The 17,067-nt window shown below is 45.2% G+C and overlaps 1 protein-coding gene across 1 annotated transcript in view; it reads right to left on the bottom strand.

The window, feature by feature from the left end:
• Positions 1-6,210, bottom strand: part of VSTM4 (V-set and transmembrane domain containing 4) — a 79,770-nt gene extending 73,560 nt beyond the window's left edge. Inside the window, exon 1 of the mRNA XM_080926242.1 lies at positions 6,078-6,210. Within this exon, the coding sequence (XP_080782368.1) occupies positions 6,078-6,132 (55 nt within the window). The 5' untranslated portion in view covers positions 6,133-6,210. The remainder of the gene's footprint in view (positions 1-6,077) is intronic.
• Positions 6,211-17,067: the final 10,857 nt, after the last annotated feature.

The raw sequence follows: 17,067 nt of genomic DNA on the forward strand, positions 1-17,067 counted from the left end.
AGGATCTATAGTCTGAACTGAAGCATATAAACAAGCTAAAGTATAAAAACAAAAAACAGGAAGGAAGGAAGGAAGGAAGGAAGGAAGGAAGGAAGGAAGGAAGGAAGGAAGGAAGGAAAGAGCCTCTGGAACCAGGAGGGATATGGGGCTCTCCCAATACCCCAAAAGATGCTTCAGAATTCCAGGCCTTTCTACTACAGCCTACCCTTTGATTTTTTTATTTTAAACTAATCTAGGGAGCTCACACCTAGCTAAAGTCTACCCTTGAGCATCACTGGAGACACCATACTAGCTAACCTAGAGAAGTGGTCTCTTTCCCATAAACTATTTCCCATGATGCACTATGGGTGATACAGCACAGACAGGTCACCCTGAAGCTCATGGGATGGGCTACCTCACATGTGGGTGACCACAGAACCATTCTAACCCATAGCCTTCTGCAGGCATCCAAGGCTAGCGTAGGACATCACTGGTGAAGATGGGAGTACTTTAGAGATCTAGCCAAATGTATTCGTAAAATACTCATCCTCAAAATAACAGGCACTGATTGAATGAACAGATTCATCCATTCATGAAGACAGAGTCCTAACCACTTCTGAAAAGCTTCAACTCTCAGTATCTCATAATGGAGATCAAATTCCAACCTCAGTTTCTCAGGGGATCAGCTTCATTCAAACCATGGCAGTCCTGTTCTCCGTTGTTTTAAATCACTTACCATTTAAAAAGTTGTGTTCTAACGGTCAGTCTTCTACCCTGTGGCCTTCTTAGAAGCTGGGTTCTAAACTCAGGACCCTCCAGAACCATGCGCAAACTGTAACCCAGTTACATCCATCAGTCCCCTTTGTTGTGTGAGGTAATATTCACAAGGGGGTTAGTACAATAGGACAATACGTGTTGGAGAGCATGCTCAGCACCCAGCACCATGGCAGGCTTTGGTTGATGTAATAGACTCAAGAGGAAAGATTACTGGATGCTGTGCTCTGTGTGAGGTCCTCCAGCCCCCTCTTTCCAGCCTACAGGCCTCTGAGAAGACCTGCCTAGAGATCTTGAGGATCACTTCACAAGGCAACCGACATTCTGCACTGATTCTGTTAAGTCAAAGCTCCTGGGCTATCTGGGATGTCCCGGGGCTGCTCTCTGCTTTCCCCAGGAGCAGTGTCATTGCTGTCGGAAGTCAACCACAGTGAAACAGAAGTAGCCCACATCTTCCCTGAATCTCACCCACCTGGCTGGCCCCTGGCCCCTGTGGACAGTACTTTCTCCTGATGGCTGAGGCTCATCTGAGGTGCAGATAGCCTCATTTGGGAGCTCCCTGGTGAATAAGGAGGCAGCTGGGACCCCTGGCTGACCTCCATTCCATTAGCCACTGAGAACTGGACAGAGGAGAGAGCACCAAAACACAGCAGCTGGTTTATATGATCCAGGGCCAGCCTGACCCACCCCCCAAAGGCTCCCCACTGGAGCCAGAGGGGCTGGGAAGAGAGGAAATGGAAGCAGTATGGGTGGGATGATACCAAACCGAACCCTGCTCCAGGCTCCTCCTGTTAACTCTACATGAAGAGGGGATTATTTATAGTGACTGAAACCTAGAGAATGTGCCAAGTGTTCCAGTCCCCATGGGAGGCCAGATTCTATCCTGAAAGCAAACTAGTATCCCTCCCCCTCCTGTCCTCCTGTGGCTCAGGCTCAAAGCCCTATCGAAAGCTTCAGAAAGTGAAGGCACTGAGCTCACTTCCTCGGGGGAGCATCCTCCCCCCCCCCAGCAGTGTACCCTTCTGCCTCCAGTCCCTTTTCTGACAGATGCTCCCATAGGAGTGCAAGGGCATTCGTTAATGGCTGAATTGTGCACCTTAGGCTATGCACTCTTCCAAGTTCTAACCCCTTGTACCTCCAAATGTGGGTGTATTTGGAGGTAAAGACTAGGTGAGATCCTTAAAATGAACACAGTGACAATATGACTAATGGTCATTTAAGAAGTGATTAGAACACAGACACATGCAGTGGAAGACTGTACATATACAGGGAGAAGATACCACACCAGCCAAGCAAAGAGAGACCTAAGGACAACCAGACCCCCCAATAACTTGATCTCACCCTTTGTTAAACAATACAAGTTTGCTGTTAAAGCCACTTGGTACAGTGGCAGGCAAATGCATACAACCCTCTTGATGAAAGTTTCCTCCAGCCTTTCACTTGCCACCCATTCTGATACACACACACACACACACACACACACACACACACCACAAGGTATAGAGACATTGAATCTAGAAAAGCTAAGCACCTCCAACTCTATCAGAAAAGCTTTGCTGAAAGTCACAAACTCTCAGAAGTGGGATTCTCCTGTCAAAGTCAGGTGTCATAGGCAGCACCATCTACACCAGAGTGGGAGGCCCCTTATGCCAAGTGTATGCATATAGAGTCTCAGTTTATATGCAGATGGAGCTCAGGCCCAGCCAGGAAGAGAGAAAGTACAGGCAGAGGGCCCGGAAAGCATAGGGCCAAGTGGAGAGAAGTTGAACAGTTCTTTTTCGTTGTATCACTGTGTACCCTGTGGCTCAGCAGAAAGAGAGCAGGGTAAGCAATCGGAGGCAGGACAATAGGCCAGAGAGACAGACTGATGGGCAAAGTATGCACCACCTGTGGACGTAAAGGTACACTGTGTTCATGCTGGCTCAGCATGAGGGACCGCCCAGGGCAGATATCACCTATTCCTCCTCCTTCAGTTGACCTGATGTAGGCAGGGCTGACCCTCACTCTCTGAACTAAGAAACTGTCACATTAGCTTGAAGCAGAAGGCAAACGGTGGCTTTCTGAGCACAGACTGCAGAGAGCTAAGGTGAAGGGTGGGCTGGGTCATACCTCTGCACTTAGGATTTCTACTTCCCTTTTGTGTCCACTGCCTCCATGGACCTTAAGGAGTTAAAAGGCCAGTGGGCGTGGCAGCTTCCGATTTAGACAAGGAGGGAGAATACAACCACAAAGTGACCAGCTATGGAGGAAACATTCGGGGTTCAAGAAAACCCTGAAACAAAAACAAAACGCAAAAGAGAAAGAAAGAAAGAAGCCATGAATCGACCTTGATCCTTGTCTTGGGGTTAAAGAGGCCTAAGAATATGGTCATGAGCTGAAAGCTATCTTGGAATTAGTAAAGCCAAATTTCAGCAGTCAAGAATGACCTCCAAGAGAAAGGGCCTCATCATGCAGAGTCCCCAAGAAGATCCAGGTACAGGCAAGAACTGGAAGATGAGTGTTTCCTTGTGAACTACATCTCACTGTGGCCCAGACTGAAACCCCCTCCTGTGCATAGTCCTCAGGAGAGAACTTCTCGCTCCAGTCAAAGATGGCAATACAGAAATGGGTGAGACTGATCCAAACAGAAGGACAAGCTTCCTGCAGCCATGACTCCACTCCTTCTACAAGAGCAGGCTCTAATGCTAGAAAGCCCCAGGCATCCCTTGAGGGCTGAGTACTGGGAGTCACATGGTTCCAGGCCTGTCTAGTTGCCAGAGAAGAAGCAGGGAGAAGCAGTGTGCAAAGAACTCTCTAGCCTGGATTGGTGTCCTATGATGTCCTGGCTAGAAACCTGTTTCTCTTTGAAATGGGGCACTCGGAGCCTGGGCTTCTTCACTTGAATGGTGAATGGAAAGGGATGTGGCTCATGGCTAGTGCAAGCATAGGACCATGGTGAACTATAAGTCTGTATTGTGAACTGTGGGAAAGAACAACAGGAAGAGACCCTATAATACCCTGGATAGGGGTAGGCTCCCTGCATACAAGAGCTGCAGGCACACAGATGCTCACAAGCATTAGCCTTTCTTGATCACTGCTTGAAAGTTTAACATAGTTCCAGAAAAAAAGACTAAAGGAGCTGAAAGGGTCTACAACCCCATGGGAAGAACAAAATTATCAACTATCCAAACCCTCCACAGCTCCCAGGGACTAAAACACCACACAATGAGTTTGCATGGAGAGACCCATGGCCCGAGGTGCATATGCAGCAGAGGACAGCATTCTCTGACATCAATGGGAGGAGAGGCCTTTGGTCCAGCGAAGGCTCATTTTCCCAGTGTAGGAAAAAAAACAAGGCGCTGAGGTGGGAGAGGGTGATTGGGAGAGAGAGCACCTTCATGAAGGTAATGGGAGGAGGAGGGGAGATGGAATTGTGGAAAAGAGATAACATCTAAAATGTAAATGCAAAAAATTCCAATGAAAAAAAGGAAAACAAGAGAAAGTTTAATATATTTTGAAGAGGATCCCTAAATTTTTGTTTTGCACGGGTCCTACAAGTTACACTACCATTTGTGCATCTGTGTGAACCCGGCTTCCTGGTCATGCTGTGGAAAGGACTAACACAGACAGCTCTCTGAGAGGATACCCATGGAGCCCCGGAGTGCACAGTCTTCTCCTGGAGCAGTAGCAGCCCCGGCTGCAGGGTGCGAAGGCTTCCTTCTCCCAGGATGCAGAAGTGGCCAGGGCTCTGATCAGGCCAGGATCGATCGTGACACAATGGCCACCTGCCTTCCCCACTGCCTAAAGACACGATGTTCTTTCTACTCATCTCCAGGACCTGGGGACTTCTATGTGACAACAAAGTAGTGTCTGGTTCAAAACAACAAATCTCAGAAGTATACTGCTTTGTAGCATCAGGGACTTCTGAGGAGGAGCAATTAGCAGAAAAGACCCCAGACCTAGTTCACAAGTTTTTCACTGTGAGCCATCGCCTAAAACTACCTTTAGCCCAGGGCAAACACCGCCTGGTCCAGTGACAGAGGCAGACAGTAACAGAGGCTGCTCAAATGGACTTCAGGTGAAGTGCGGTTCTAAGGCAATTAGATGTATTTCCTCAATTTGGCCTCATTAGCTGCTAAAGTCTCGTTTTGCAGCCCAGACTGAGGCCCAGAGATGCCGAACAGCTTGCTTAAGCTCATATGGTGCACAGAAGAAATGAAATTCAAACCTAAAGACAACCTAACCTTGTTGACTCCGAAGACAATTGGTAGCTACCGCTCTGTACCACAGCTTGGCTTCTAATAAGTACTTGGACTGATAACTTTCTTTTCTACAGATAAATAGTGGGATTTAGTGACCAATAAACTCCCATTCTTCCCCAAATGAAGGCCGAAGTCTGTGCAGCCATTGAATGGGTTTATAGGGTAAGCTTCCCCTTGCAGAGGGGGGTTAGGAGTCACGGAAGAGGCATTTCAAAGAGTGAATGACAGCCCCAGGTGAGGGATGACAAATGGAGCTACAGGGTGACCCTGGGTACATCCAGGATGGAACCTGAAGGCTTCTGCTTTTCATACCTGGACCTCTGGGTTGTTTTGTTTTTAAATGGATATAAAACTGTACCACCCTCAGAGATTGGTGGACTGATAAACTGAGCCAATGTGTTACGCGGTATTTGGATTGATAAAATCTTGACGTTCTTACTTTGAAACCAGCATTGTGACTAAATGAAATAGTGTACACCTGTCTCTGGTAGTCACCTGGGGAGAGTCACTAATATCTATCGTTGGGGACTAAGAGGAGAAGAAGGTTCTTCAGCGGCTCTAAGTGGGAGCCATAAAGCTCCACGCAAGCCAACAGAGGTGGTCCCCAAAGAAGTTTGTGGGAAAGGATCCTGGTGGATGAAGCTGGGAACACCCTGTCTAACCAGATCTGACATCTCAGAAGACTCACTAGTCAGTGCCCATCGGGCTGGGAAGATCCGGTCGCTCCTGACCTCATTTTCGGAGCGTCTCTAAAGATAGTTAAAGGGAAGTTGGCACTGGCAGCAGCTACGGTCCCGACTACTACGGAAAACAGAAAGAAGCCGCCGACTCGGAGCTCGGATCAGGCTGGCTTAGCCCTGAGCTCCGCGGCCTGCGGCTCAGAAGGGACCAGGAGCTGTCCCGAGAGCGGGTCCCCAACGCGGGACGCCAGCAGCACTAGAGAACGGAGGAAAATTGAGTCGGCGCCGTTATGCCCTCAGGATCGCAGGGTACGAGTGCGTCTCCAGGACCCCACGCAGCCCAGGCCTCCCCTCCCTCTCCAGCCCCGGCCTCCCGCGCAGCCGCCCACCGCGCCGCGCTTACCCGGGGCCGGACCCAGCAGCACGGCCGCCGCCAGCGCTAGGAGCCGCAGCCGCATCTTCCCGCCGCAGCCGCCCGGCGCTGTGACCCGGGAGAGCGACGCTGCCTGCCGGGCCAGGCCCGCCCCCTCGGCCTCCAGCCACAGTTCGGGCCAGCGCTGCTGGGTCCCTGGGTCTGCGCCGAGCTGGGGGAGCGGCCTCTCCATCCACTGGCTCAGCCAGCCCATGGTGTCCCCTTTCACCACGCCCACGTCTCAGATGAGAAAACTGAGGTGACCCTGGAGACTCATGACACACAGAGCTAAGGCGTCAGCAGGATGTTATGATCTCCCAGAGGTCTTTAGATTTTCTTGTCCCCAACCCAGTTATTCCTAAGAGGGATCCAGGCCCTTAGGGACTGGGTTCGTCTTCAAACTCTTGGTCTGGACCTCACACACTGGCTCCCCCGGCACTCCCATCCGAGGCTCACAACAGCTGAGAGAGAAACAACTTTCTGCTGCTGCCTTGAACTTGGGGGAGGAGATGGGGGCTGGGTGAGGATTCCTAGAAAGTTTAAGGGTTCCCACAGAAGAGTTCAACTTCCCAGGTGAGAACCTGGAATGTCTGTTACCTCCACGTGCCCCTGAGTCTTCAGGCTGCGGCTCTGTTGCAGGGCACTGGTCCAATCCTTCCTGGGTTGTTTACCAAAGCAGGCTGAAGTTTGGCACCCAATGCCTGATGGCGAACATCAGCAATCATTTTGTGCGTTTTATTTGGGGGTTCCTTTGTGTGTGGCCGGAATGGGGGTTGGGGGTACAGAAAGAAAGCAACAGCCAAGTAGGCTTTTGTTTTTTAAAAAAAAAAGTTTCTTAGAAGCGGGAGGAGTGGGAAGAGGGAACAGAAGGGAAGAGGAGGAGAGAGAGGAGGCAGAAAAGGAGAAAGCAGAAGCCCCACATCCTACTTCAGAGAGAGAGAGAGAGAGAGAGAGAGAGAGAGAGAGAGAGAGAGAGAGAGAGAGAGAGAGAGAGATCTGTCGGTGGGTACTGACCCAGCCAATGGATGCTGACTCAGGGGCAGCTTCAGAGTGGACTATCCACCCTTCCTGGTCATGGGTCATGCCTTTGGGCTTTGCCATTTGGGACTGCAACCTAGGAGATCCTTCCATGGAGCAGAGCTTCCCAGGAACTGAACTTGCTAACAAGAAAGCAGGATGGAGACAGCAGCTTCCCCACTGAGCCAGGCCTAGGGAGGCCCAGGAGGCCCTGATGGGGAGGCTGCTGAGGTACTGGATCAGGCATGCCATCCCAACTACAAAGGAGGCAGAGGCTTGTCAGTGTAGGCCACTTAACAAGACCTCATTCTACTTTGAGCCCCTTCCCCTCAAAGGGTGGTAATGCCACTTGGTGGAGCAATGCTTGCCAAGCATGTCCTTGAGTTGATCTTCCGTCACACACATACACATGCATACACACACACACACACACACACACACACAGAGAGGGATGGGGGCATATTTTAGGGTCAAACTGAGTCCTACAGTCCAAGAATGCAAACATCCTTCCAAGACTTCCATAAAATAGCCCAGAAACTACTTTGCATGCATGCATAAGCCAGTGACCTATTTCATCCCTTCTGTAAGGCCCCAGGTTAAATAAACCCAGGTTCAAAGTGGTCCCAGAACATGTCCATGCTTCTATGGACACTTGGTTATGATATCCTGTATGTGTGTGTGTGTGTGTGTGTGTGTGTGTGTGTCCATGTGTTCATATGCAAAGAGCAGGATATTATCATCACCTGTCAAACTAGGGCCACAAAGCTGAGGGCCACCAGGTTTCAACACTTCCCTGTGGGGGACATTTCATAGTCAAACTATAGCAATAAGTGTTACTTTGGTGCAAGCTAACTGGGTACAACAATCTGGTCCAGTTCCCAGAAGGCAGAAAAAGGAAACCCTAGATCAAAAGGCTCTAGAGGGAGGGATTAGAATGAAGCATATAGGACTGGAACAGGCCACCTGTGTAACAGACCAGAGAAAAATGTGCCTCTGACTCATTTTTCAATATGAGACGAAACCTCAGGCCAGTTCTTGTACTTTCAATGAGTAAAACATTCACTGAGCAAAAGATACAGGAGATGTACAAAATAGAGGCAGTATAGAAGACCCAGGTATTGTGGATCAGAAAATAATTGCTGAAAAAGATGTCACTGATGGTGTTGGAAAAAGTAGTATGCAGACAGACTTATTGTATGTTACATGAATGGCACTCCATAGGACTGCTTGCCCCCTCCTCTCTCTCTTGCTCTTGCCCTCCTGCTCTCTCTCTCTCTCTCTCTCTCTCTCTCTCTCTCTCTCTCTCTCTCTGTCCCTCATCCCTTCCCCCTCTCTCCTCCTTCCCTCTCTCCTTTTCTGTCCACATGCTCATGGCTGGCCTCCTCTTCTTCTCTTCTGTTCTCTTCTCTCCTCTCCTCCCTCCTCCTCTTCCTCCTCTTCCTCCTCCTGCTTCTTCTTGTTCTTGTTCTTGTTCTTGTTCTTCTTCTTGTTCTTCTTGTTCTTCTTGTTCTTCTTGTTCTTGTTCTTGTTCTTCTTCTTCTTCTTCTTCTTCTTCTTCTTCTTCTTCTTCTTCTTCTTCTTCTTCTTCTTCTTCTTCTTCTTCTTCTTTCTCTCTCTCTCTCTCTCTCTCTCTCTCTCTCTCTGCCTGTCTGTCTAACCCTGCCTTTGTTTGCCTCTACTACCTCTTGACTTCCCTCCCTATGCCCTGAATAAACTCTATACTATATCTTTGTGTGGCTGATCCCTCAGAAGGAAGGGATGTCTCAGCATGGGCCTGCCCAGAGGCACCCCTTTCCCCATACCTGACTACACCTCCATAGAACATATCCCCCTCTCTTTATCTTTTTATAAACACATCAACTCTTAAACAAGTAATTGAAACAAAAATAAGTATCTGTTACATGTAGTCTAAAGTATGTGTACATAGACACACATGCAGAGAAAGGGCTGGTGAGGAGACACTGGGAGAACAGCCACAGATTTTATTGTACTATCATTGCAACTTTGGTTGTGTTTCAAAATAAAATCTAGAAATGAACATTTGTTTATGGTGAGTGTGGTGGCCTCTGCCTATGGTTCCAACTACTTGGGAGACTGAGGCAGGAGGATTGTTTGAGTCGATTAGTTCAAAGACAGCCTTAATAATAGTATATTGCATATTTTTTTAAAAAATGTTTGGGCTAGGGAGATGGCTAGAGGGTATGGGGCCTACCCTGTAAGTATGAGAGTTAGAATACTGATTTCTTGAACCCTATAAAAGCCAGCAGGGTGTGGAAACCCACCTGTAATATGTAAACCTGCTGCAAGGTAGGCAGAGACAGGAAATCTCTGAACAAGCTAATTGCCCAAAACTGACAGAGAAGAAAAACTTCAGGTTCAACCCAAAACAGGCCTCATACAATGAGAAGAGTGATTGAAGACAATGATGTCACAGTTGAGCCTCGGCTCACTCACACACACACACACACACACACACACACACACACACGTGCACCTCACACTTGTGCCACAGAAATGCAAAACATACTCACATACACACCACATACATACACACAAGATGTATTTACAGACAATTTACGATGTTCTCACCTTTATTTGATTGATAGTTGGTTATGAGCACCCTGTAATTTCCTAAGATACCATGCAGATTTTCATAGGTCAGTTATTTACAAGTTGCCATTGAGTACACAATCCTCCTTCCAGGTCCAGAGATGTAATCACGCAATAGATCACTTAGGTTTTATACACCTAAAACGAGCATTTGGCTATCAGAAAGTCCCCATGTTAGCCTCCTAATAATTAGGAAACAGAAAACTGAGACGTCTTACCACATCTGACACACCATATACCAGCTTGCAGCAGTTCCAGACCAAAAGGCTTTTGGAAGCAACAGAGGTCAAAGAAGGAGGGCAGGATGGCCAGTGGAGTTGTGTACATGGAATTCATCAGCTCCCTGCTGAGAGTGACAGCCTCCACTACCCAAAACACACCACTAACCACACTCAGCTGTGTTTAACCCTAAACTCACCTAAGAGGCAAGTCGGTTAAATTAATGGTGTTAGTTTGGGCGTCCTGTTATTATAACTGCATGTGTTTAATGCATGGATCTGTCGGTTTGCAGCTGTAATTATAAAGTTGGATATTGATGTTAGTGTTGCTTAAGCCACTTCAGCAGCGGTAACTTGAGTCGGCACAGTTTGAGGAAGTGTGTTCTTGACCCTAAAAAAGGACAGAACTCGAGGACACTCAACACTGCTCTGGGGAATCTAATAGACCACCCATGTTCTTCTCACTGGACTGGCAATAACCAGAAACATGCATGTCCTTTCATTTGCTTTTTATTTATTTGTTCACTCATCTGGTGCCAAAACTCAATAAGTTCTCTTCCGAGGAAATTGGCCACTTCAAATGAAGTTTTTGGAATGACTCTCCAAAGGTATGAATGGATGGTTTGCTTCTGCTGGCTTTTGCCACCAACCATATTTTAGAGCCTCCCCAGACACTTCCTATCTCCACCTTAACTAACCCTCCATCTCTCTGAGGCTACTCTGGAAGTGCCCTGTTCCCCTGCCATGCCCTTCAGGACCCTGCCAACTTAGTAAGAGCAATTATGCTTACTAAGACATTACTTTGCATTTCTCCGGCTGTTTTCTCCTCTACCTGCTCCAACCCTTGTCTACTGGGTGTCACCACGAAGCTCCCTGCTTTGTCTACTTCAACTATAAAAGCCACACCACTGTGCCAGGTAGCTTTTTCTTGCCCTGCCAGGCCCCCATCACATATAAAGACATACCTCTCCTCTGTGATTTGGGACATTTCTCTCTGACAAGTTTCCCCAACTCCTGTTGGGTTTGCCTTGATTGAAATTATTGTTACCACACTTACCCATTCTGTTCCCTCATGGCTCCTCTCAGCTTCTGGGAACTTCTTCAGCTCCCCCTAGGAGCTGCTTACAGGCTTCTGGATCTGTGGCCTTTTCTTGCCTGCTTCCCCTCCAAGCTACCTGCTTTATCTGTCCTGTGCCCTCCCGGGTTCCTTCTTTACACGTTTCCATGCCTGTCCCTAGGAGCTGCCAGCCAAGTCCCACAGCTTCTCTATGCCCTTGTGGTTTCTCCTATATTGGATCCCTTCCTAAGGTGGATAGTTCCACCTCCCTAGGGTGAAGATGGTTCCTTCTTGTCCTTTTTGACTACACTGTTCCCTCTTTTAGCTGATTAACCCTCCCTATAGCCAAGTTCACAAAATGATCCTTCTTTCCTTTCTCCGTGGACCCAATTTCTTTCTTGGATCCAGAGATTTTCTTAAAGCCTCACTGTCTTGCTGGAAAAAAAAAAAAAAAACAGGGCTTGGCCTCTGTATAGCTTGCTGGCTAAAGACAGCACACCCAGAGTTACGAAGTGTCCCAAATTCTAACAACTTCTGTCACTGAGTGAACAAAGAATCTCAAATTCTCTTACCTCTAGGCGTTTACAGTTTCCCACTCTTAAATCTTTCATCTCTATGATTTGTCTGTGTTCTATTCTCAAGAAAACCTTTAAGACTATTGTGCAAATTCTTTCTCAGAATTGATTTGTAAGTTCATTGGCTGTGGTTAAAATTTTGTAAAATCTGTATGTAACAGTTTGTCTTTAAATTATAGCAAAAGGCTTATAGTTAAAGCCTATATATAGGAATTTTAATTTGCTACAAAATCCTATATATGTGTATATGTAACTCAGATTTAACTCTTGTTTAGGAAAACAGCAACCATGTGGCTCTCCTCCATTTTGGCTGGTGACCTTCAAGAAATAAGCAGCCACATGATTGGTAGCCATCTTTACTAAAAGGTAAAGAGTATATACCATGTGACCTCACCATCTTAAGGTAATCACTTGGAATAGAACAATAATTATAAAACTTCTTAATGGGAATGAGCTTTCTGTTTATCATTAAATCTCCTTTTAAAACAAGGAAACGACAAGAAGTCTCAAATACTTTGGATTGGTGTGGACTTTTGAAAGATGATGGACATTTTTATCTCCTACGAGGTGGTATGTATGTGATACAACTCTGGTTTAGAATATACTGTATATAATGATAAACTTTTAAGATTCGAAATCTCTACTCGGGTTTTTAAAATCTGATTTAAGGTGTACATATGCCTTTGCTAAATGCTTAACATCAAGCTTCTGAAACATTAGATGACAACACATGTTTGATAAGCAAGGTATATTGGATAATCAAGGTTTATAAATTCCTAAGTTCTGCTCATGTTCACAGTAATATTTGTTTAGACCCCTTTGTACTTGTTCATTTTGATAAGCTTTAGCTGTTTGGATAAACTAAGGGATACAAAAAACTTCAACATTTTATAATGGCCCCCTATAAAAGGTTCAGTAAGGTTACCAGTCTCTCTATGTACTGTATCTTTGATTAAAACTTTTATTTTGATACTAGAAAAGCTTCTACTCAAAATTTGTTATTTTTAAGGCTAAGTTGATCAGGGATATAATAAAAAAAATCCTAGTCTTATAAAAGCTACTAAGTTATTGTAAACTGTTAAGGATAATTTTAAAATGTCAGTTAAAAGTTACCTTATAAATGATCAAATTATTTAATGTGTTCAGAACTACACTCATAGTCATGCTAAGAACTGATGTAATTACAGAAACAAGCTTTCGTATGTGTTCTCAAAGGCAAGACTTAAAGAAGACCCTATAAATGAGCAAAGTTTGTCTAGTCTAGATATATTTAATAGACAAATGGTCCTCAAACTCTTCAGAGACTTTATGAATATGCATTTAAAATGTTTAATAAAAAAAGCTTTTTGTGATAGAGAGAAGAGCCAGGTCCCAGCAGGTCCCCTGTAATCTCCTCCAAAGAAGAGCTTCACTGAAGCTTGCTTTAAATGTGGCAAAGCTGGTCATTGGGTGAAAAAACAGCCCTTCACCTTGATTGCTGCCAAGCTGCAGACAAGCAGGACACGGGGTAGTTGATTGTCTTGCTTCTTGTAGACAAGGTGTACACCCCACCCCATTTCTAACTTCCTGTTCCACAGGAAAATCTGTCAGATGTAGGTAGGCATGGTAGCTAAAGATTGATGCTGCTGAGATCTCTGCCCCAACGACCACAGGAAGAAGCTAGAATGATGGTCCAGGTAGCCAGCAAGTCTCTGTCATGTTTAATAGATTCAGAAGCAGCTCAGTCTGCACTTCATGCTTACATAGGTGAAATTTATCCTACTGTCTATGATGGTGGTGATGACTAAGCTAGGGACAGATGTGTCAATTTAACATCTGCGACCAAGGCCTCAGCAGCCTTCTAGATTCTCTTCCTGTGCCAGAATCAAGACACAAACCTCACTTCCCAGGGCCTCAATGAGAAAGACAGTTTACCTTGCTACCGGACTCTAAGAAGGCATAAACTCACAAGAGAGGTTTCAAAGTAACTTTTTACCGTTCACGTATTGAAAGGAATTTGCTTTATAACAACTGCTGTTATTAATCAACCTCCTGTGTCTCATGGTAAATAATTGAATTTTTAAAAGTGATTTAAGGTCTATAAAAAAATGAAAAATTGCTTCAGATCTTTTTCCCTTGCTATGCTATTGTTATACTGAGACTTCAGCAGTTTAGAGTTTTAACATCACTCTGTGGAGCTCTGATAAGCTATTAGTCTGGATCTAGGAAGCACTGACTATGATCATCATAGTTGAAAGCTCAAGATTTTAAATTCCCTTTGGTTGTCTTCTGAGTATAGACTTAAAAGTCTTTCTCGTTGTGCTAAGAATATTTGTCTAATTTATATATGCACAGTCTTCTGGAGAGAGAAAAAAAGTATTAATGTTTTTCACCAGAATAATTTTGGAGTTCCAGAGCTTTTATTGTGATTCAGGTACGTGAATCTCCTACCATTTCATAATGTGGATTTCAGTGTAGATTACCAACAGTGGTAATGCTAACGTCCAAAACTTATCTCTTTCATAAGCACAAAAACCTCTTGTAAGCTTCAGGGCATCCATCAACTTGAATCCATTTCTCATGGGTCAAATGGACTCGAGACAAATTCTGTCAATCAACACAGCCTATTCCCCCACCTGCCTATTCCTGAGGATGGGGTCTAGTCATTTTTTTCTGGTCTCGAGAGTCCCCAACCCCAACTACCAGGACCATAGGCCTAAAAGTTTCAAATGTACACCTAAATTTTTCCCCTAAACTCCTCTTTCTGCCCCTAATACACATATATCCAGCAGATTTCCAGTCAATTGAAGACTGCAAACTGTCCCAACTGCTGCCTGAATGTCCCTAGCCCCAGACGGCCCTGCAGAGCCTGGAGAGTGACTGAAACAGCCTGCTCTTCCTGAACTTGGCCAACATTCCAGCTTTTTGGGTCCTCAACAACAATGTGCCATTGTCAGCAGGAAGTCATCATAGAAGATTTCATCAATCTCTATCATTCATTATGAATAAGAAGTCTGGGATGTTAAGTTTCAAACCTGGGACAAGTATTCGAGGTGTTTATATAACATATAAAAATGGCCAACAGCTTCTCCCAGCATTCCCCATTCTCTATCCATTACCGGCTATGGCTGGCATACATCACCCTCTATACTAAACTCTCTAGCCCATGGTAGGCTGCCCTATTCCCAGAGGCTCTTCCCTATATAATCCAGACAGTTTGGCTACCTGCCCCCTTTTAACCTTTGGCCTCTTGCTGCTGTACCTGGTTCCTCTCTCATGACTCCCTTCCCCTCTCCCCATATGGCCCAGCTCAGCCTGGTCATGTCTATTCTGGATTCTCCCAGATAGCCTGTTCCATACTTTAATCTATATTCTCCCTTTATCTACAATCAACTTTCTCCTCCACCATACCTGGAAGCAGTCATGTTCTTTCCTTTTCTCTTTCTTCCCTTTTTCAAAAAATTCAGTTGGTTTCTTATGAGGCCTGCCTACCCCCTGAGTTATAGATGCCTATTGTGGTAATTTAAATGAAAATGCCCCCATAGGCTCATAAAGACTGGCATTATTGAGAGGTGTGGCCTTGTTGTGAGGAGGTATGGTGTTGTTGGAAGAAGTATCCCTGTGGGTGTACTTTGAGGACTCAGAAGCTCAAGCCAGGCATAGTTGTGTGTCATTCTCTTCCTGCTGCCTGCAGATCCAGATGTAGAACTCTCAGATACCTCTCTAGCATCATGCCTGCCTGCATGCTACTATGCATCTGGCCATGAGAATAAGAGACTAAACCTCTGAACTATAAGCCATCTTCTATTAAATATTTTCATTTATAAAAATAGCAGTGGTCATGGTGTCTCTTCACAGCAATAAAAACCCCCAACTAAGGCAGCTTCTTTTTTAATAGTGTAGACTTTACAGGACTCTGCAAGGACAGTGTATTAAAGGACCGATCCTAAGGTTGGCATTGTAAGGTTATGAGACCTTTAAAAGATGGTAACAACAAGGCCAGGAAAATGGCTCAGAAAGTAAAGTGCTTGCAGTGCAATCATAGCATCTGAGTTTAATTATCAGCACCCATATAAAAAGCTAGGCATGATAGTGTAAACTCGAGATTACAGATCTAGGAAGGTAGAAACTGGAGAATGCCCGTGGCTTTAAATCTGTAAGTTCCAGGTCCCAGTAAGAGACCCTGTCTCAGAAAACAAAGCAACACACAAGAAGTGAGGGGTCCTGAGGAAACATATCTAAAGTTGACCTCTGACTTCCACAGCCAAACCCTCCCATACATGTACATACTCAAACATGCACACCCACCTATATCATATACTATATACAACACACACACATACACACAAGGAGGGGAAAGAGGGAGGGAGAGAAGGGGGGGAGTTGGAAGGTTTTAGATCCCTGGGTATGTATCCTTAATGGAGTTCTGTGATTTGGTTTTCTCCTTCTTTTCTTTCTTTCCTATGCAGCTACCAGGCAAACAAGTTTTTTTTTTTTTTTTTTTTTTTTTTTTTTCTGCTACATGTCCATACCAGCATAATGATCTGCTCCACCAGCCCAAAAGCAACAGAACCAAGCAATGTAATGGACTGAAATGTCCAAAATGTGAAGAAGGGTGTGGCATGGTTCCTGCCCCTGGAGCAGAGCCAGAAGGGTGTGGATCTTCTCAAGTGTGACAGTAGCTGTATGTGTAAGACTTGTTTGTACATATTTTACTTCATGTTCCTCCTTCGAAAAATATTTTCATTGCTGAGGTTAATGACTCAATGATAATCAGAAACAGCACAATTCCAGGAATTGAAAGTATGTCTGGTGTTTCTCAGAAAAATGGTAATACTGTGACATTCAAGATAACCATTAAGGCTGTGGGAAAGAACTCTGAAAACAAGAGTTCAAGAATACATAAATCAAAATAAGAGCTGTTCTTTACAAATGTGCAATATAAAAATGCAGATCTCTGAGTTCAAGTTCTGTCTACAGAGAAAGTTCCAGGACACTCGAGCTTAGGCAGTGAAGGAGTTGGAAAAACAGAAAGCTGGTGATAATGTAATAAAACAAGGGGGCCATGGCAAACATCAGAACTTGGCAGCTTTAGTCATGTTCTTTAGGGCCAAGGGGTTAAGGTCATATAAACTGATGATTCATGGGATAGTCAAAAGGAAACCTGGGGTAAATGACTAAATTGATTAGCAAATCCTAACAAAGTACCTTATGAAAAATGAATGAGTCAACTTTGGTCTGCAAGAGAGAACTATCTCAGGCAGAGAACTATTTCAAACTTGTATTCCATAATTGCCTCTGAATCATTTTTTTTTTTTTTACTATACCACCCCTTCCTCAGAACCCTCTCTCAAGATGAGGCAGGTTCTCAGCAGTTTTCAAGAGTGAGCTGCCCCAGATATTTATTGTAGTAAGAAAAAGCTAACAATACCTTCCCCTCTAAGCAGGAGCATAGATGATTAATACATGTGGCCTTTCTCTATGCAGCTTTCTGCCCTTGTCTGGGCATCAGTTACACTGAATTA

The sequence above is a fragment of the Micromys minutus genome, assembly GCF_963924665.1.
Source record: "Micromys minutus genome assembly, chromosome: 12".
In the NCBI taxonomy this organism is placed as follows: domain Eukaryota; kingdom Metazoa; phylum Chordata; class Mammalia; order Rodentia; family Muridae; genus Micromys; species Micromys minutus.